Source organism: Artibeus jamaicensis, unplaced genomic scaffold, assembly GCF_021234435.1.
Source record: "Artibeus jamaicensis isolate MK-2021 breed Jamaican fruit bat unplaced genomic scaffold, CSHL_Jam_final contig_471, whole genome shotgun sequence".
NCBI lineage: Eukaryota > Metazoa > Chordata > Mammalia > Chiroptera > Phyllostomidae > Artibeus > Artibeus jamaicensis.
In genome coordinates, this window is record NW_026521850.1 from 8,552,884 (window position 1) to 8,574,220 (window position 21,337).

The 21,337-nt window shown below is 40.3% G+C and overlaps 1 protein-coding gene across 3 annotated transcripts in view; it reads left to right on the top strand.

Annotated features, from left to right (window-relative positions):
* NR6A1 (nuclear receptor subfamily 6 group A member 1) overlaps positions 1-21,337 on the top strand; it is a 200,661-nt gene that overhangs the window by 132,523 nt on the left and 46,801 nt on the right. Inside the window, exon 1 of one of the 3 annotated variants that reach the window (XM_053667745.1) lies at positions 10,489-10,656. The exons of the other annotated variants lie outside the window; for them this stretch is intronic. Coding sequence (XP_053523720.1) covers positions 10,641-10,656 — 16 coding nt within the window. The 5' untranslated portion in view covers positions 10,489-10,640. Of the gene's footprint in view, positions 1-10,488; positions 10,657-21,337 lie in introns of those variants that run through there. 3 annotated transcript variants of the gene reach the window in all.

A 21,337-nucleotide genomic window follows, 5' to 3' on the forward strand; every position in this document is an offset into this window, starting at 1 on the left:
GAATGAAGAAACAAGAATTCAAAAAAAATGAGGAGAGCCCTGGCCGATGTAGCTTAGTAGTCTGAGCATGGACTGTGAACCAAAGGGTCACCAGTTCAGTTTCCAGTCAGGGCACATACCTGGGTTGTGGGCCAGGACCCAGTAGGGGGTGTGGAAGAGGCAGCCACACTCTGATGTTTCTCTCCCTCTCTTTCTCCTTCCCCTCTCTCTAGAAATAAGTAGATAAAATCTTTAATTTAAAAAAAAGGAGAGGCTTAGGAACCTCTGGGTTTACTTTAAGCATTCTAATATCCAAATCATCAGGGTGCCAGAAGGAGAAGAGGAAGAGCAAGAAATTGAAAACTTACTTGAAAAATAATGAAGGAGAACTTGCCTAATCTGGCAAAGGAAATAGACTTCTAAGCAGTCTAGGAAGCCAGAGAATCCCAAAGAAGTTGGACCCAAGGAGCACATACCAAGGCACATCATAGTTACATTATCCAAGATTAAAGATAAGGAAAGAATCCTAAAAGCACCAAGAGAAGAGGAGACAGTTACCTACAAAGGAGTGCCCATAAGACTATCAGCTGATTTTTCCAAAGAAACCTTGCAGGCAAGAAAGGGATGGAAAGAAGTATTTGAAGTCGTGAAAAGCAAGGACCTACGTCCAGGATTACTCTGTCCAGCAAAGCTATCATTTAGAATGGAAGGGCATCCTGGCTGGTGTGGCTCAGTGAATTGAGTGCCGGCCTAGGAATGAAAGAGTTGCAGGTTTAACTCCCAGTCCAGGTCACAAGCCTGAGTTGCAGGCCAGGTCCCCAGTAGGAGGCGCAAGGAAGGCAACCACATATTGATGTTTTTCTCCCTTTCTTTCTCACTCCCCTCTCTAAAAATAAATAAATAAAATTTTTATCTGCCCTTCTATTTTTTTTTAAGTGCTTCCCAGATAAGGTCAAGTTAAAGAAGTTCATCATCACCAAGCCCTTATTATATGAAGTGTTAAAGGGACTTATCTAAGAAAAAGAAGATCAAAACTATTAATAGTAAAATGACAACAAACTCAAAACTCTCACAACTAACCTAAAAAAAACAACAAAAACAAACTAAGCAAATAACTAGAATAAGAACAGAATCACAGAAATGGAGATCACATGGAGGGTTATCAGCAGGGAGGGGGAGAAGGGGGAATGGGGGAAAGGTACAGGGAATAAGAAGTATAAATGGTAGGTAAAAATAGGCAGGGGGAGGGTAAGAATAGTATAGGAAATAGAGAAGCCAAAGAACTTATATGTATGACCCATGGACTTGAACTAAGGTAGGGGGATGCTGGTGGGAGGAGGAGTGCAGGGCAGAGGGGAATAAAGGGGAAGAAAAAATGGGACAACTATAATAGTATAATCAATAGAATATACTAAAAAATAAAAATAAATGCCAAAGTTTAAACACAAAGATTCTTGAAAGCAGCAAGAAAAAAAGCAGTTAGTCACCTTCATGGGAGCTTCCTTAAGATTGTCACCTGAAGGCCCTGGCTGGTGTAGCTCAGTGGATTGAGCGCGGGCCTGCGAACCAGATAATTGCGGTTCAATTCCCAGTCAGGGCACATGCCTGGGTTGCAGGCCGGTTCACAGCAGGGGACGCGTGAGAGGCAACCATACATTGATATTTCTCTCCCTCTCTCCTTCCCTTCCCCTCTAAAGATAAATAAATACAAGTCTTTAAAAAATATTGTTCTAAATAATATCAACTATAGTTTATTGAGAATATACTGTATATGCTAGGCATTGTGTTGAGTATTTTTCATAAGATTCTGTCTTTCAGTTCTCACAGAGATTCTTTGGGGTAGGTACTGTTAACTAATTTCAAATCTATCTATTTTAAGGGGGGAGCATCGGTTTTATTTTTCCACATATTTATGCATTCATTAGTTGCTTCTTGTGTGCGCCCTGGCCAGTGATTGAACCCACAACCATGAGGTATCAGGATCACGCTTAAGCCAACCCAACGAGAGCCTGTTAACTCACTTTATAGATGAGGAAATTAAGACCGAGGTTATAGAGTTTGCCTAAAGTCACATAGCTAGTAAAAGCAGGGTACAAAATTTGAATCTAGGTTTAACCCCAGAACTTGTCTGTTTACCTTTTTTATTTTCCTGTAAAAGGAAAAGGAATAGTCCTGTGCATGATGAAAGGATGGGTTGAGTTCCAGCTCCAAGACGTTCTGGAACAGTACAAAAGGTCTTTGTCCCTTGCTCTGGAGTGTATATCCCAGCCTCTGATATCTCTGTTCCCTTTATTCAACATGTTTAAAGGTGAGGCTTGTAAAAATCTGAGTTCCCAAGCCCAGAATTGGGTCATATTTCAGGATTCACCAGAGGGGAAAAGCAGATGAGAGAATGCACAGAGAGGCAGCAGGTAGGAGGAAAGTAGAGGGAAGCAATTTCCCCTTCCTCAACCTGCCAAGCAACAGGAGGTTGGCCCTATTGATCTGAGCAGGGCCAAGTCCTCCAGGGTTAGACAGGCTGCCAGTGGAAGAGTGAGGGTGCGAACATAGTGGTCCTGGAGGTTGTTCAATTCTGTCACTGACATGCGAGCACAGCACTATGTCAAGCTGTTAAAGGTAATTTTACTTACTTTGATCTGTATACTTATTTAATCAATAACCCTGTGGAGTAACTCTTCCCCTTTAACATATGTGGAGGCTGCGAGTTCAGGGATGAAATTGTCCGAATGTACAAAATCTAGTGTAAGTTGTATAGCTGGTATTTGGTTCCAAATTTGTCTAATTCTAAAGCATGTAATTTCAGGCTACTTATTTTAGTTAGCTTCTTCTGTAGAATGATGGGTTCTTTGGAAGCCTAGGCCTTTTTTAAAAAAAGAAAAACTAGTCAAGCATGAATCAAGTACCATCTTGTCCTAGGTTCTCCGGGAAGTACCAGGAATACAGAGATGAAGCAGATCTTGTCCCTATTCTTGGAAGTGTTCACAGACCCATGGCAGGCAGTCAGTCATGCAAAGGGATGAAACTGGGTAGAAATCGGTAGGATTGGAACCTTTAGGGCAGGGAAGAACTGGAGGTTTTTTGGAAGTTAAATAACTCATGGAAACTGTCCAGGCAATAGGAACAGTACATGCAAAAGCACGCTTGGGAAACTGCGAGGAGCACTGTTTGTTAAGAGACGGGGAGAGTTGAGCCAGTGGCTTGGTCAGGAAGGCCCTTGTATTGTAATCTTCAGAAGGTGCTTTATTCCTCCCTGACAGATTTAAAGTGTTCTGGTTTTATTTGAGTTTTAGAAAGTAGCCTGGTAGAGAATGGATTTGGAGGGAAGATGGAAGGGGAAGAATAGACAGATAGAAAAAAGCAGTAGCTAACAAGATAGACCTACGTGATTGATTGTTAATCAAAAGATCATCAGCAACATGTGATTCCTCACTGATACAGGAGCTCAGCAAATAGCAGATATTGGTCAAAAATCATTTTCTGCCAGTTCTGGACCTTCATTATTGAAAGATTCATTGTCAGGTAGCCTCCAAAATCAGAAAAAATTAAATTAAGGGCCCAAAACATTAAGGACTCTGGAGTAAAATTTGGGGGGTAAAAACTTCTTCCAAAGTAAGATGAAAGAGTTAGAAAATGTGAAAATGAAGAAAATGTGAAAATGAAGTAGAATATGAATGTGCCATTAAGTTTAATGAAATAATGGCACCACAACCCACCCACCCACACAACACACACATAATGAGAACCTTCTAGTTACTTTAGCGTATTATGAATGCCTACCATAACCTGAATGTAAGGCTAGACCCTGGGAATACAAATACTAAAGCTTGTACCTTCAGGGTACATTCAGATTAATAAAGAAGATGGAACTGTAAAATAAAAATACTAGGTGATATGCATTATCATGATATATTTTAGGGATCGAGGCAGAATAGAAGAAAGATGAGACTTGACTCTCTCTAATTTGAGGGCTGGGAAGATGGAGTCAGAATACCTTGCAGTGGCTGTGATACTTGAACGGAGTCCAGAAAGATGAGTGGTAGTGGAAGCTATGAGGAAGTAGTGAGAAGAGTTATCCAGGCAGATGGGTACTCACACTGCAGGTGGGTCAGTATTGCTCAAGTGATGAGTGTATATGGGAGTGGTGGTAAATGCAGCTGGAGAGATCAGCAGGGGCTGGGTGGTAAAGCACCTTGGGGTGTGGACCTGGATATTTTAGGTGCCTGCGAGCCATTGACTGGGCACAGTGATAGCATGCAACAGTAATTCAGGTTTTTATCTCGGAGGAGTTAATTGTAGGCAGAAATCTCCCTCTGACTTTTTTCCCTCTAAGTCGGGTAGATAGGCAAATGAAACAACTTAAGTCAGGACTCAGGCCAAAGTTCATCTGGAAAATACTGGACTTCGAGTGGTCTTCCTGTTTAGCCACACCAAAGGAGAAAGGCTTTAGGTCCATTTGCCCTATCCTGAAGTCTTGCTTTATACAACTTTGATTTTTTTTAACTTCATTTGCAAATGTTGCTTAACAGCAGTTTGAAATGTTGCTATATTCAGGGTTATAATACTTATTTGCATTAACCTCTGGGCTGACCTAGATTTTTAATTGTGAAGGGGTGCCAGATTGGAATGATTTGAGTCCAACTTGTTCCGATCTCTCAGGATATATAGTAGTTGGTTCCACTTATGTTTATCTGAATATCTGGTTCTTTTCTTTTTCTTTTCATTCAAAAGAGACTGATTTATACTATAATCTGTTCTTTATTCTGATACTTTAAATTTTTTTTACTTATTTATTTATTTTTAGATTTTATTTGTTTATCTTCAGAAGGGAGGGGAAGGAGAGAAGGAGAGAAATATCAGTGTGTGGTTGCTTCTCCTGTGTCCCCTGCTGGGAACTGGCCTGCAACCCAGGCACGTGCCCTGACTGGGAATCAAACCGGCAACCCCTGGATTCACAGCTTGAGCTTAATTCACTGAACTACACCAGCCAGGGCGGAAACTGAATACCCTACCCATATTTATATTTGCTTGATTGTCTCAGAAATGTCTTTTCACAGTTGATTTGCACAAATCAGGATCCAAATAAGGTACATACATTACATTGGGTTGAGATATATATCATAATATATGTTATACACATATAATAGAAATATACACACACATATATAATGTTACTCTTCTGCATACAGATTTAATTCCCGACTTTGTAGCACAGGCATTAAAAAGTCCTTCGAGGTCGTCCCAGTTCTCACCATTGCTCTGAGTCCCGAAATACCTCTCCTATCTACTTGAGGAATGTGAAGGTTCTGCTCAAATGTCCTGCCCCTCTCTGTGGCATTCCACTGCAGTCTCGCGAGTTGCTCCTTCCTCTGTTTCCCTAACAGTAAGTACTTACCTCTTTTACAGTGCTCATAAGATCATACTGTCATTTTTTTGTTTCGTGCGTTTGTATTGTACTGTATAAGTGGGTCAGTATGGAGGGGTGGAAAAGGAAGCTGCAGAGAGAGCGGGGAGTTAGCACCTCTAGGGCGAGGGTGACATAAAGTTTATTTCTGTCACCTCAGCCAACATAGTGCCTAACTCATAGGAGACACTCTGCAAATATTTGTAGAATTGGATTTTTTTTAAAAACCTAGTTTCTAGAATATTTTTATTTTAAACCTTAGCTGTTTTTAGTTTACTGAACTATGAATTCCCCTTTCCAACTACAGGAATAGAAGGCAAAACTGGAAATTATATCTGAGTATGTTCTTTGTTGCTTCGTTTTTTTCCTTCACTTAGGAGGTTTTCTTGTTAGTCCCACAGTATCAACTTCATTTGGCTGTGTTTCATTATTCCTGTTTAGTCATATTAAACTCTGTCTTTTGCCCTAGGGAGTATCTGTATCAAGGATCTGACAGATCAGAACCAGAGAGCTTGGGCTCTTATTTTTGTCATTTTCAAGGTTATAAAGGACTTAGGACATTTTCTGCATACTTCTAGTTTTCTAAAATGGATAGTTTCCCTCCATCAGAGTGATCATATAGCTTTCACTTTGCATTGAAACTTCTTAGAAACAAATAAGGTTGTAGTGATTCCAGCAATTGTGTGGAATCGTGTAACACAGTTGCTGCCTTTTGTATTACATTGAAGGACTAAGCGTATTATTATATCTTGATGCCCCCTGTAGCTTCAAAACCTGCAGTCTTCTTTGAAAACTGCTATTTGAATAAACAAACAGATGGGAAACAATCTTGAATAGTAACATCTACAGAAGGTTTTTTCTATCCAAGATACGTGGTATAGTGGAAGAAATGAGGGACTAAGATGTTTGGTTTTCTTCTCAATTGGTCTAATGACTCCTTCCTCTTCCTTCCTTTCTTCCTTTCTTTCTTTAGGCCTCAGTTTCCCCAAATTCTATACTTTGTATCTTTAAAATAAAAGTGGAGACAGTTTCTTACAAGGTTAAGTAAGGCTCCACCATTCACAGTTGGAATTCAGATTTTGAATTCTATTAGATATGCAGTATGCAAATGCTGCAGATGTTGGTTGGATGCAGAATTTTGTTCATCTACTTTTCTCTACAGTACGAAGTTAATATTAGCAAGTAGCAAATGTGCTGATTTCTTATTTCCTTTTCTCCTCTTCCTACTACTCATAAATTCCAAAAATCCTTTTAACGTTTTTAAAAGGTTTTTTCCTCTGCAGTTGTTTGTAAGTCTTACTGTGAGCCCCAGTTAAAATTTAGAGTTAGTCATTTGTACTCAGGTGGCCCGTAAGGAACATGGCATGTTCTCTTCCCCCTTCCTCTCAGTAGAGCCTACAAAGGCTCCTTAAAAACCTGTGAGACTGAGGATGTTGAAGAAATATGACTCTGTAAAAGATAAGACTTAACCCAGCTTCTTAAACTATATTAAAGATTTGTTCTCAGGCTTATGGGTATGTCAAGGATTATTGCTAAGACCCACCCTTAAAAATTTGAGGGCTCTGCTTCAGTCTTCATACTAGAAGCCAGACCAATAGCTTCCCACTTCATTTTTTCCTCCGAAGAGTGGTGCCATACAGCAAAGAGGCTTTCTATACTTCTTTTTTTTACTTTAAATATATTTTTATATTTTATTGATTATGCCATTATATTTGTTCTATTCCCCCCTCCGTTCTCCTCCACCCTGCATACCCCTCCCCCACCATTCCCCCCCTTTAGTTCATGAACACCTGTCTCAAGTTCTTTAGATTCTATATTTCCCCTATTCTTACCCTCCCCCCATCTATTTTCTATCTACTGTCTATGCTACTTATTTTCTGTACCTTCTCCCCCCTTCTCCTCTTCTCACTCCCCTGTTGCTAACCCTCCACATGATCTTCATTTCTATGGTTCACTCCTGATCTAGCTGTCCTCTTAGTTTGTTTTTGTTTTAGGTGTGGTTCTTAATAACTGTGAGTTTGCTGTCCTTTCACTGTTCATCTTTTTTATCTTCTTTTTCTTAGGTAAGTCCCTTTAACATTTCATATAATAAGGGCTTGGTGATGATGAACTTGAATTTGATCTTATCTGAGAAGCACTTTATCTGTCCTTCCATTCTAAATGAAAACTTTGCTGGATAGAGCAATCTTGGTTGTAGGTCTTTGGATTTCATGACTTGGAATACTTCTTTCCATCCCCTTCTTGCCTGTAAGGTCTCTTTTGAGAAATCTGCTGACAATCTGATGGGAACTCCTTTATAGGTGACTGTCCTCTTATCTCTTGCTGCTTCTAGGATTCTCTCCTTCATTTTAATCTTGGCTAATGTAATGATGATGTGCCTTGGTGTGTTTCTTCTTGGGTCCAAGTTCTTTGGGACTCTCTGAGCTTCCTGGATTTCCTGGAAGTCTATTTCCTTTGCCAGAATGGGGAAGTTCTCTTTTATTATTTGTTCAAATAAGGTTTCCATTCGTGACTGTTCCTGTTCCCCTTCTGATACCCTTATAATTCAGATATTGGAGCGTTTAAAGATGTCCTGGAGGTTCCTAAGCCTCTCCTCATTTTTTTGAATTCTTGTTTCTTCATATTTTTCTGTCATTTTTTCCTTCCTTCTGGTCCACTCCCTTGATTTCTCAGTTTCCTTTCCATTACTATTGGTTTCCTGTGCATTACCATTCATTTCAATTAGTTTAGCCTTCATATGTTCCTCTAATTTGTGACTAAAATCAACCAGTTCTGTAAGCATCCTGAGCACCAGTGTTTTGAACTGTGCATCTGATAGTTTGGCTATTTCTTCATTGCTTAAATTTATTGGCTCTGGGGCTCTGAATTCTTCTTGAGCCATGTTTTTATCGGTTTGTGCCTGTTACATATGAGGAAAGGCACCTTAGGCATTCACCAGGGCGGGGTCACCCAGGTCGCTGGTTTGTGATGCTGTATGTGGGGGCAGGGTCAGAGGGAGCAGTGGCAGTCCTCTCCGCTCGCTCCACCTCACCGCTCGCCCCCTGCCTTTTTGTCTGAGCGCAAATGTGTGAGCCTGCTGCCCTGCGCAGCGTGGTCTCAATGCTCGCCTCTTCACTAGTTTATCTGTGCACAAATGCTCGACCACAGCCAGCCAGCCGCACCTCTTCCCTGTGTCCGCCCGTAGCTAGCCCGCACCTGGGATCCGCGTCCTCGGCTGCCTGTGCACCTCCCCAGTCGGGGGATCTTCCCTGCCCGACCCACTCCGCTGCTGGCTTCGCCCCTCTCATGGGTTTAGCTGAGCATTTCGTTGTTTTCGGACTCCGTATTGTCGATTTTCTGTGTGGTTTGGTTGCATTTATTGTTGTTAAAACTTTGTTGTTTTTAGGTTTGGTTGTGCGAGGACGCAAACTGTTTCCACCTACTCCTCCATCTTGGCAGAAGTCCCGCTTTCTATACTTCTGTTGTGGGTAGGAACTAGGTTCAGATAAGCCTGTATACTTCAGAGAAACAGAGTTGCCTTCCAATGAGAATTCCCAGTTGAATAGCTTTTTGCTGATGGACTTTCTCCCCTTATTCAGCCTCCCCTCCATATTCTATTTATAGTCACTTTACAAAAATTGTAGGAGCTACATTAAGTTACCCAGGGATTAGAGGAGGGAGGGGGGAGACCGGGCGGGGGGGGGGAAGAGAAAAAAAAATGTACTTGAAAAGTAACCAAATAAAATTTAAAAAAAAAAAAAAAGTTACCCAGGGATTAAGACGAAAATATTAATCTCTTCACTTGGTAGGAGTTGGGGTAGGAAAGCTGGTTGATGTTTGGGGTGAGGTGTGTGGTGGCAGTGGCAGAACATTTATTTTTAGACAGATAAATTATAGCCTTTTCTCCTTCTCTAAATCATTGGTCACTTTCTTTTTAAGTCCTGCTCTGTAAGATGACCCTAATGCTCTCTGTTGGTTGGGAAAGCCCTCTAATAACAGTGGTAGCAATATTTGCTATTCAGTTATACAGCTGCCAAGTGACAGATCCCACTCCCACCCCAAGAAGGGTCTCCTTTTCTCTGGAACACTGCTGTAAAATGTGTCTGGCTTTTAAGTTAGTCCCATGGCTAGAGTAGAAGGGAGCTTTCATTGGATGAAACACTTTGTGCACTTAAAAAACATTTATCCCTGGGAATCAGTCTCTCTTTGGGCCATCCCACCTCCCAAGTGGAACTTGCCCTCTTTCTAGGTTCTGACATCTGAATGAATAGCTGGATGTTTGGCATCATGTGCTGTAAGCATGTGACTCACATTTGCCGTCCTGTGCAGCTCTGTGGCAGGGTTTGAACAGTGTTTTGTGTACCCAGTGTGACACACCTTGTCACGTATTGCTGATACTGCTCACGCAGCAGGGAGACATTGCTTAAGATCTTAGGAGTTTTAAAGGAATGAAGCAGGAAGCTTACTTAAAGGTTTAAGAATTTGGCTGGGGGCAGTGGGTGGAATTTCTAACCTTTGCTTTCTAACAGGATTTTTGCAGACCTGGTTTCCTTTCTCCACATCCTTTGAGACCAGTCTGTATAACCAGAATGTAGAAATTAAGGACCAGAGTTGAAGTGAACCCTGCAAATAACTCAGAGCTCCAGGTTGTAATTTCTCAGAAAAATTTGCCTTGTCATTGTTTATTATAATGACAAAAGGCAGGGAATCCCCTCCTCTCCCTTCCCCCCTCCCCTAAACACATGCATACCATAGAGTTTCTGTTTGTCTTTTCCTTGTGCCAAATGTTTCAACTCCTGCATTTTCTAATCCAGAGTGTAGAATAGTTCTTGAAAGGAAAAGGGCAGAGGGAAAATTCCCACATATTAGAACTTTTTAAAATTAAATGAAAACCAGGTCCTTCTAAAATGTTCCCTTTTAATTTTAGAATCTCAGTTTAAAGAACATCAGAGGAGTATTTCCTGTTAAATGTTTCCATTATAGTTTTCAGAGAGACATGCTAGGCAGTATTGTTAACTAAAGAAAATAAGTCCATCAGTTCCACTTAGATAACCTTTGGTAATAAACGAACTCCATACACGTTGTGACCTTAGCGCCTGAACTTTCTAATCACATGACCGGCTTGTAAACTGACCTGTGAGGATGACTGTCGTAGTCCCTGCTAAGAGAGAGAAATTGGCCAAGTGTCGGAAGGGTGGTTGGTCATCAAGCTGGACTTGTCCTCTAATCTGTTTCTTCATGGCTGCAATAGCACTTCTCAACAAACTCCAAGAAGCATGAAATGGAGACATGGGAAGGTAAGGGAACTGACTGTTTAAGACCGGGACCAAATCTAAGGTTTAGAAATTCTTTGAGGGTTTAACACAAATAGTAGCCTGAGGGAGGAGGGAGACAGTCCACTCCTCTTTTGTGTTTTGGCAGAATTCAGCCAACAAGTTTTTGTGTGTGTAGCAGCTGGCTGTAAACATTTTAGAATAGAGAAAATCCAGGGAAACTGTAGCAAATTGATTGTTGTGGTTGATGTTTTTAAGAGAAAAAGCAGGAAAAAAAGAAAAAACTTAATTTAAATTTTATAGTGACTTGGAAAATGTTAAACTTAATTTTATATCACAGTTCTTAAGTAAAGTTTACGTTTAAAAAATTTGGTCTGTTTACCTCTTGACAGAATTTGTTGGTATTTTAAATTCCTTAATCCATTCATGCCATCTGCCAAAGCCTTATTTAGTGCGGTTAATGATAGGTAGTATTGGGGTCATCAAGCTGTTGATAAGGCAGCCTCAGTCCCTTTGGGTAACTTAGATACTCGGCAGTTTGGGGCATATGACTAAGCCACTGCTAATTTCTTTTTAAGTGGGTTGTTTTTAAAATGGGTAAATTTCTTTTTCTCTCATTAATAGCTCTTAGATAGTGTTGCAATTTATGTATTTGGAGGTGGACTGCTACTTGTGTGTGAGTGCCCTGCACCTTTATTATTTGGGCCAGGAAAGACCTACACAGCTAAAGAAACAGCTAGAAGATAAATGTTACTATTAAAGGTGTGCTGTATTTGTTTGATGTGTTTATAAAGTTTGGAGTCTAAGAGTTTGCCGAAACTTTGGTTTCTTACAGGCAAGCACTGCTGAGCTATATAGCCAGAAGAGTATCAGGCTCTTTGAGTTAGTTGGTAAATTTCTAGGGCATTAACCTATGAAATAGCTCATCCTGGGAAAGCTTCCCAGCCCCTTGCAGCGTGGCTAACATGCCCCTCAGGCAGCTTTGCAGTTTCATTCTCACCCTGAGGATGCACAAACTCGGGAAGTGGGATGGAGCCCCCTCATAACATTCTCACCGATAGTAACACTATATAGTAATGGTCCTTCGTATGTTCTTATATACCAGAATTACATTGTCATTGGTTATTATTGTAAATTAGTAAAACAGCAAAGTTTGTAGAAATGACCAGTTACGTGCAAGACCTGTTATTTTTTAATCTTGACCAGCGTCTCTCCTTCCCCCTAGTCCCACAGAAAGTCTTAGTTAAACTGTTCTGGGTGTACTAGCTTTTCTAGAAGCGGTAGTTTAAGAAATAAGATTTGCTCTGGATCCACTGGAGTGGGAGTTTGGGAGTAGGCAGAGATACCAGCGGTGGTGACGTGAGTTTGGAAAGCACAGCTCTGGAGGTTTTGGCTGTGTTTTTTGTTTTGTTTTTTTCCTTTCAGCAGCTTGAATTTCTTAGTGATACATAGTTCACAAGTTCTGAAAGTGAAAAACCATTTGAACAGAAAGTTCTCCCTCGGTGCTTATTTAAGCATTGAAAATTCGATGTTTCTTAGGTATTCAATGGCAGAAAATAACTTAGGGTATTAAAATAAGAGCTTTTATAAAATAAGGAAGTGAATTTTAAAATTTTTCACCTGAATCTTTTCATACAAAATTTCTAGTAAAGCAAAACAAATTATCCCAGATGAAGGAGGTCTCTGGAAGCTTAAAAAGCAAATCAAACTGCTTACAAAAGAGACCAGTGAAAATGCTACTGTAAAAAAAGCATTGCCCCGTTTTAGATATTGGGCCCTTGTCCACTTAAATTAACCTTTGTCACAGCTGGGCATACAAATGTTTTGTTTTAGTTCACAGAGGGTTAACTCTATTCAAGCTTTCACTGTGGCAGGCCTGATCTGTGGAGTCCTACAATCTGGTCTTTCAGCCCTGCCAGTCGCTAGGCAGGAAGTCTTATTTCTTAAGCTATCTTTCAGAATGGGGGTTGGGATTTGGAGAAAGGTGGGGGAAGGGCCTTGGAGCATCTGTAAGGATCAATAACAGAGAGCAAGCCGCAAGAGAGGCCATTGTGCGCACTTCAAGATAGATGCAGCCCTTGTGCACAGCCCCTGCCTGGCAGGACTGACACCTAAAACCAAAACAATGCCACCAAATGATTTCCTTGTGAAAAATCAGATTGCTCTTAAAGGAGAAGTAATACTTAAGAATGCCCCTTTAATGTTAGGAATATTCTCACTCCTCAACTTGCTACGATCAGCAATCCCCACTAGAAATAACTCTAAATTGATTTTTAAATGCCTTTTGTACTCATGCTAATATTGTATTGAATTGGAGAGGGTGATCATTTTGGTCTTAGTCCATGCATCAAAGCATTGAGTAATTTTCTTTCTCTCTCTTTCTCTCTTTTTTCTTTCTCTTTCTTTTTTATTCTAACATTTGCTTTACCCTATTAGTGTTGGAGGCATCATTAAGGGAATAAAAATAACAAAATTTAGTTAGGATTTCACTAACACATGTTTGAAATCCCTCCCCCAACAGCTGGTATTGGCTCTGGAAAGTTCGACTGAGCTAAACAGATGCTCTTGTTGTGTTATTTTGTAGCCAACAAATATACAAAAAGCATAGGTCTAATTTTAAAATGCCCTTAAGTTGTAATGTCGTACCACATTTAATGCATATTATATTTGTATTAAACAGATACTTGAGCTTTGGAAAGTGAGCAGTTCCACCAATAAAATTATAACTTGTTTTAGTATATAATCTTTATTATATTTTTCCATTACTATTTGGTCCCCTTATAACATCCCCCCAGCAGTCACCACCCTGTCACCCATGTCCATGAGAAATAATGACTTTAAAAGTGCTACCAAGCTTGTTTTTTACTCCAGCCCAGATTTTCATCTTTCCAGATTCCCTTTCCCAAGCTCAACTGTAACCTCCCTGTTTTACTGTATCCTTTTTCAGTGGATTAAGGCAGTAATTCAGTAGATACTTTTATGATACAAATTCTTTATGGCAGTTGGAAAGAGTATTGGAGTCATTCCTGCCTCTCTTCCACTAAACCCCCCCTCAAGTGTTGGTGACACTGATAGTAACAGCTGTGGAAAAGGAAATTATAAAGAGCCTCTAATAGCCTTCTCCCAACATGAGATCTTCCAGGGATAAGTGTATAAACCAACTGGGGGGCCATAATGTGACTCACAAACATACAAATGGAGTAAAAGCGGGAGAAAGCCTGCATTTGAAATGAGCCTCTGATTTAATTCATTGTGTGCCTCTTGAATGGAGACCTGACATATTCTTTTGGACAGTTTTGAGGCTTAAGAGAATACTTAGACATTCACAAGATCATGTGGATGTTTTTAATCCACCTCTAACCTATACCCCTTTCCTAGGGAAAATAATGTATAAAGAGAATCTAATAATCACAAACAGCGCCTCCTTAATACCATTGTTTTGCCTCTCTGACAATATTATAATTCTTCATTAATATTTAAACCGATGGAGCTCTTTTAATCAGCATTTTCCAGAGAGATACAAATATTACTACAAAACTTGGAAGTTCAGTTACCATTTACATTGTATTAAAATAGGGTATGAAACCTACCATGACCCTTTTGAACAATGTGGTCTTTAATGTGCTTTAGGGGGAGGGCCTAGTGAAGGAAAAGCCATAAAAGTCTTCAGGGTTCAAGATGAGGTTGGGATTTTAGCCCATTGCTTTTGTCATTTTCACACACAAACATCACTGCAATCATGTTTGATTTAGCATCCTTAATACAATGAGGGAGGAGAACAAAAGTATATCAGAGGCACAAGCAAGGAAGCCAAACATTCTCCCCTCCCTCAAATTTTTTTTTCTCCCTCTTCCCTGCTACTGGGGTTTCTTTTTAAGCCAAGGAAATCAGTCATTTGTAAGACTCTTCTTTTTACATGCTTCAGTGAATTGCTTAGGAAATTGAAAAACTAGTCACTCTTCAAATACTTTTTAGACATAAAAAGTCATGTCCCAAAGACTTAGTAAAAATACTATAATTAGGAAAAATGGACCTACTCGTATTTCAAGGTTGCAAGTTTTGGGGGGGGGGCGTTCCAGTGCACAGCTGCTTTACATATTTTGAAAAGCTGATAGATGTAAAGGTCATTGCTAACTCTAACAGGGTCTTGATGCTCACACTGTGATCCAAGGACCTTGCATAATTAGGATGAGAAGCATGGAAGGTCAGGAGTCAACTGGCTGGTGGGCCTTGGCGAATTGTCATTGGGGCGAGTCAGAATTCCTGTAGAATTTTTATCCATTCACACCAAACCAAACCAAAAATAGCCCCTGCTGCTGCTTCCATGGCCCCTGAGCAGCTCCCTTAGGCTGTATGGTAAGGACTTGGGCCCTGCTGCCCAGGGGGCTCACAAAAACTTGGCTGCAGGATTCCCACCCAGTGTTGGGGAAGGAACCTGAGCAGCCTGACTCTGTCACTTGGCCAAGTCATTTGACCTCTGTGAGCCTCAATTTCCTCACATGTGCAACAGCAGATAGTAATGCCAGTCTCTCGGGGTTGCAGTAGGAATTAAGTAAGAGAACCTCTGTCCCAGGGCCCAACACATGCTTACATGCCTTGAAATTGAAGTGAGTTGTTTTCTTTTTTTTACTCTTTTTAAAGATTTTATTTGTTTATTTTTTTATAGAGAGGGGAAGGGAGGGAGAAAGAGAGGGAGAGAAACATCAATGTGTGGCTGCCTCCTGTATGCCCCCAAATGGGGACCTGGCTGGCAGCCCAGGTATGTGCTCTGACTGGGAATCAAACCAGTGACCTTTTAGTTCGCAGGCCAGTGCTCAATCCACTGAGCCACACCAGCCAAGGCTGAAATGAGTTTTAAAGAGTAGCAAATTTAGGGAGATTAGGAGGAAGAGGATTCTTGGGTGAACTTGTGGCTGATGCCATTATATACCAAGTAGAAAGGTCCCCAAGGAATGATGTCTGTTCAGTGGGCGGCAGCACTCAGGGTTGGACCCTTTGGAAATTTTTTCTGAAAATGCTGAACAACTGGTGAGATGAGCTGCTTGAGTCATCTCCCACAAGGAATTGCAGTGCTATTCCTGAGCATTGCAATTAGCATTCCACATAATTAGTGGAACCCTGCAAAAATTAGGCTTTTTCCCTAGTAGAGTCTTTTACAATTAAGTTGATTGGTTGAAAAAGGAGAAGGGATGGGCTGTAAGTGAACACACAGGTTAAATCATAATCAGGAAAAGGAGAGCCACGTTATTCATACCTCGTTCCATGTGTTTCGGTAGATAAATAGATGCCAAGACAGTCGCCAAGCTTAATAGTCCCTTCTCAGAAGCTTTACCATGACGGGGCAAAGGTGGGAATATTGTTAGCATGCTAATCCTTGCTCTGCTTACCATTTGAATCTTGAGTCTCTCCCTGCCTTCTGGGGGTTTAGAGGTTGTATCAATGGCTCATTATTCTGATCTCTGCATATAAAATTATAATTTAGGTAGCCAACATCAGTTGAGCACTTACTGTGTTCTAAACTCTGGGATCATAGATGAAGCAGACATAATTTCTTACCCGAACTGCAGCTCTTCTTTTGAACTTTGAAGATGGAAAAATAATTTTAATGTTGCTTAGCAGATACTAACTATTCATCAGTTAAAACATAGATTTTTTTTTTTTAGGAGTAATTGCAGGGCAAGGAGGAACATCTGGCAGCCAAATCATTATTCAAAACTGGCAGTGGGATTTGTTTTCACTTTGGGTTCCTATATTTCTTTAGTGTTTTTTTTTTTACTTTGTTTACCAGGCATTTATTAAACTGTGTTTTTTGTTTGTTTGTTTTTGCTTTTCCAATGTATGTTTGCAGAAGAGAATATTCGAATATTTTTCTTAACATAGTAGAATTAGACTCCTGGATTACAATTGGCATAAGTGTGGGAGAGACTTTAAACATCATTTCTCGTTTCTGTGTCAGCATCCTCTTCGCTGCAAAAAGTTTTCTGTTGGTGAAGTCTCGGCATGTGCCCTCAGTGTGATGGCTGCAGCGACCTCGCTTTGCTTTCCAAAGGAGCTGTTATGGATAACTTGTTAAATGTCAGTTACAGCTTATAGAATTACCACTGTACAACAAATATATGTTTTGGACATTTCTTTTCTAAAAAATATTTTTATCTATTGATTTTAGAGAGAGAGATGAATTTGCTGTTCCCCTTCTTTTTATGTATTTGTTGATTGATTCTTGTATGCGCCCTAACCAGGGAATCAAACCTAGAACTCTGACTGGTGTATCCAGGTGATGCTCTAACCAACTGAGCAACCCGGCCAGGGCTGGTGCATACACTTAAAAAGAGAAGAGTCGGGGGGAACCATTTAATTACAAACATGTGCACATAGGTCATTTTGGAAAGAAGAGATGTGTAGTGAAAGGCTTGGCACTAGTCCTGAAGTCTTGGCTATTCTAAGAGTGTGTTTACATTTACGTACTCTCTTGCACTCATGGTTTTTGTTCTTTAAGTTCTCTGTGAGGTAGTTGTTAATTGCTACTGACTGAATATCTACTTCCCTTGCCTCTTTGATTTGAGTAGGGCCAGATAGAGGTGAGGTGATGATGTGCTGCAATTAGCGTCTTTCCCTGTCACTGGATATAGTCCAGCCATCCATTGCTTTAACCACGTCCTGTATTAAAGTGGTACTTTAAGAAACTGACCATCACACTGTACTGTTAGGATTCTAGGTTTGTCGTCGTCGTCATCATTTTTAATGTGTAGAAATTAATTCTCCTGTGGCACCTCGGCTCTGATTCCCACATGCCTTTTGGAATCAGGTACACTAAAACACTTGCCGTGAGGTTACCAGTCCGATACTAGAGAAAAACTACCCACCATGGAATAGTTTTTGTATGGAAAGTTGATGCCTTATGTGGAAAAAATATTTCGACTCAGTTTCTTTGTTCTTCATTTCTACAGCATTAGTCATACTACAGCATTAGTAAGAGAATGATGAAGTCTAGGGGGTCTTGAAGAGTGAGGGGAAGGAGTGCTGGTTTTATGAAAGTATTGATCCAGTACCTCAGGGAAGTGAAATCCTTGGGTTCTGATGGCTACATTAATAAAACCATGAGAGTGTAATGCTCATATGCACTGTTTACGTTTCATAATTTGTGGTCTTAGTGATGAATGCAGAGAGACTCCTGCACTTACTCTGATCGTTGTTTTACACATGGATGTAATTATAAAATAACACTTATTGGCCAGTAGGATGGGAATTTCCTTTAATGTATGTATCTGTGTTCTGGGCTCATTCTACTAAATCCGATCAGAATTCTGGAGAAAGTGACCTTTTGGTAAGACATTGTGGCAGCTACATTTTCCACTCTCCTAAAACATATGGTTTTATTTAAAGCATGCTAATTGATCTCTCTTTCACCAGGACCTTAGAATTGGGCACGGAACTGAGTACTAAGCTTCGAGCATTGACACAAGATTTCTGGGCTGGCCCACTGGTTTGTTGTCTATAGAGTTCTTATAAAGTGTTTGTTCTGATTTGCAAGTAGAGAAGCTACACCATTCATTCAGCTGACATTCTCTAGTGGTTGCTCTGTGCTTGGTATGTATTAGGGATACAGGCTGTGGGGCATACAGCAAAGTGTTGGAGGCACAGCGTCAGCAATTCTGGAGGGTACAGAGTCCGCGCAGACATAGAAGTGCTCATTTCTGCTTGGGCTCTCAGGTTAGGCTTTTAACCAGGAAGGCATCATGAGAGATTGGTTGATGTTTGTCAGGCTGGTAAAATGGGAAAGAGACTCCCAGGCAGAAGGAGCAGCATAAACAAAGGCATGACAATGTAAAATAACCTGACAGGGTGTGGGGTGAGTTACAAGGCTCGTAGAACAGAAAGATTGGTTTGTTCTAGGTGGAAGGGAAACCCCAGAGAGCTTTGGTCTGTGGATGGAGGCCTCCTACGCCTGTTAAGCAGAGGAGAGCCCTCTTCACATTCCTGTCAGTCCTCCCCTTGCAAATGTGTTGAAGAAATTAGTGTACTTTGCTCTAAAGGAACACAAGTTCACCTCAGAGCTAGAGGCCTGAACAGTGTTGCTGGATTTAGGCAGAAGCTGCAGTAGTAGCCTTACTTAACCTGGTTACAAAGTGCGGGAGGGAGAGGCCCTGGTTAAATGGTTGTAAGTTATACACTCTGCCTAGGGACCATCTGTGCTCTGGGGGAATGTTCCAAACTGAGATGGAGTCTGTTTTGTTTGGTTTGGTTTTGAATGCGTGAAGAAATAGAGTCTTAATGGCTTACCCAGACCTTTTCACTAGTTTAGATTAAAAGTTTCTTTTGGTTTTCTAGGGCAAGTTGTGTATGTTTTTACTGAGATAATCATTGTAATTTTACCTATTTCTTGGTGAAATAGTTGATGACCTAGTGGGCAAAGCTTTATACTAATGTTGGGTAAGGTAGTATTAGGTGCTTTCATTTTAAAAATAACATACAGTAAAATTGAAGGTGCAGTTTTATTAATATAGACTTGTGTAATCATCACTAAAATAAAGATACAGAACAGTTTCATTAATCCTTTGTGGTCACAGCCTAACCTTACTCCTGTCCCCCAGCAACCACTGATCTGTTCCCTACTCCTGTAATTTTATCTTCCTGACCATGTTATATGAATAGAGTCATATATATATATATATATAATTAGTCTTTTTAAGTTGGCTTCTTTCACTCATTATAGTGCCTTTGAGGTTCCAAATTGTTACATATATCACCAGTTTATTCTCTTTAAATTGATGAATAGTATTCTGTTGTATGTTTGTTGATTCATTCACCTCTCGAAGAACATTTAGTTTATTTCCAGTTTGGTGTGAATATGACTAGAGCTGCCATAAACATTCATGTACAAGTTTGTATGTGAACTTAAGTTTTTGTGTTTTTATGGTAAATACCTGGGGTGGGCTTGACAGATCATATGGTAAGTATATGTTTATAAGAACCTGCCAAACTGTTTTCCATAGTGGTTGTATCATTTTACATTTTTACTTGCAATGCTCTGGATCAGGGGTGTCAAACTCATTTTCACCGGGGGCCACGTCAGCCTTGTGGTTGCCTTCAAAGGGCCGGATGTAATTTTAGGACCATATGAATGTAACTGCTCCTTAACAGTTAAGCGAGAGCTCAGGGCTGCCACTGGGTAGAAACGAGGTGCTTGGTGGGATAAAACAAGGTGGAGGGCCGGGTTCGGCCCACGGGCCTTGTGTTTGCCACCTGTGCTCTGGCTCTTCACCATTATTTGGTGGTGTTATTTAAATTTTTTAGCCATCTAAAATTTTCGAATGTAGTACGTAGCATTCTCTCACTAAATTTTGAATTTAGTATGTAGTATTCTCTCACTTCTCTAATGGGTAACGATGTTAAACATCTGTTCACATGCTCCTTTGCCAGCCATATATCCTCTTTGGTGAAGTGTCCAAGTTTTTTTAACATGTTTAATTGGTTTTTAAGAAATTATTATTGTTGAATTTTGAGAGTTATTTATATGGTCCCTTTTTTGGACAAGTTTTCTTTACAAAAGTTAAGTGACTAAAGATGGAAAGGGGATACAATTTGCTTATATTTCCAGGTAATTCTAAAGTCGTAGTTTGTCTCAAACCTTTTATAACTCACAGCCTTTTTATTTAACAGCCAACCTACACTTTATGACACAGGGCGTTTTCTCACAATCCTACAGTGCTGTATGAGATTTAGAAATGTTAAACAACTGAATCGATGTATTATGATGTAGCCCTCTGTAATCCTCTATTTAGTTATAAATCGCTGTTTGACCATAGGAAAGGGTTATTTCCAGTGTATGGCATAGAGAGTGGAGGAAGGGTAGAATTAGTTAAGGTCAAAGAATTAGGCTAGGGCCTGATCATTTAAGGCTATATATAGATAGGCCACAGGTTTTCTTTCATGTACAAGAAGAAGTAATTAGAGAGTTTTGAGCAGAAGAGTTTTTAAAGATCTCCCCTCCCCACACTGCATTATAGAGTGGATTGGAAAATTGATTGTAGGAGTCCAAGAGGAGTAGACTGAACTGGTCATCTAGGTGAGAGATGATGGTAGCTTAAACTATGGCTGGTGGTAGCAGAGGTGAAGAGTAGATTTGAGATCTGTTTCAGAAAAAGAATGAACAGTTTGCTGGTATTTGGATGCTGGAATATAGTAAAGGGATTAAGAAATAACTCCAAGATTTTAGGCTTGATCAACTAGTGGATATTGGTTAGTTTTGCTTTTGACTTTATAATTATGGTAACAATAAACAAAAAATGTCGAGAGTAATTTACTGCACAAGGTCAAGAAATAAATTTTTGGTTCTCTAACCTAAGCAGTAATCTCCAGAACCATAGGTAGATGTGAAGGGGAACAATCAGTCTATTGAGGAGAGTTAGATATGTTAAGCTACCGTAAGAAGGTGCTTTTCTGTACCTGACTATTAGACAAACCCGGTAAGACCCAGGCATTTAAGAGTTAGAGGCTTGCCCTAGCTGGTGTAGCTCAGTGGATTGAGCTCAGGCCTTCGAACCAAAGTATCGCGGTTCGGTTCCCAGTCAGGGCACATGCCTGAGTTGCAGGCCAGTTCCCAGCAGGGAATGCACAAGAGGCAACCATACATTGATATTTCTCTCCCTCTCCCCTTCCATTCCCCTCTATATCTAGATAGATAGATAGATAGATAGATAGATAG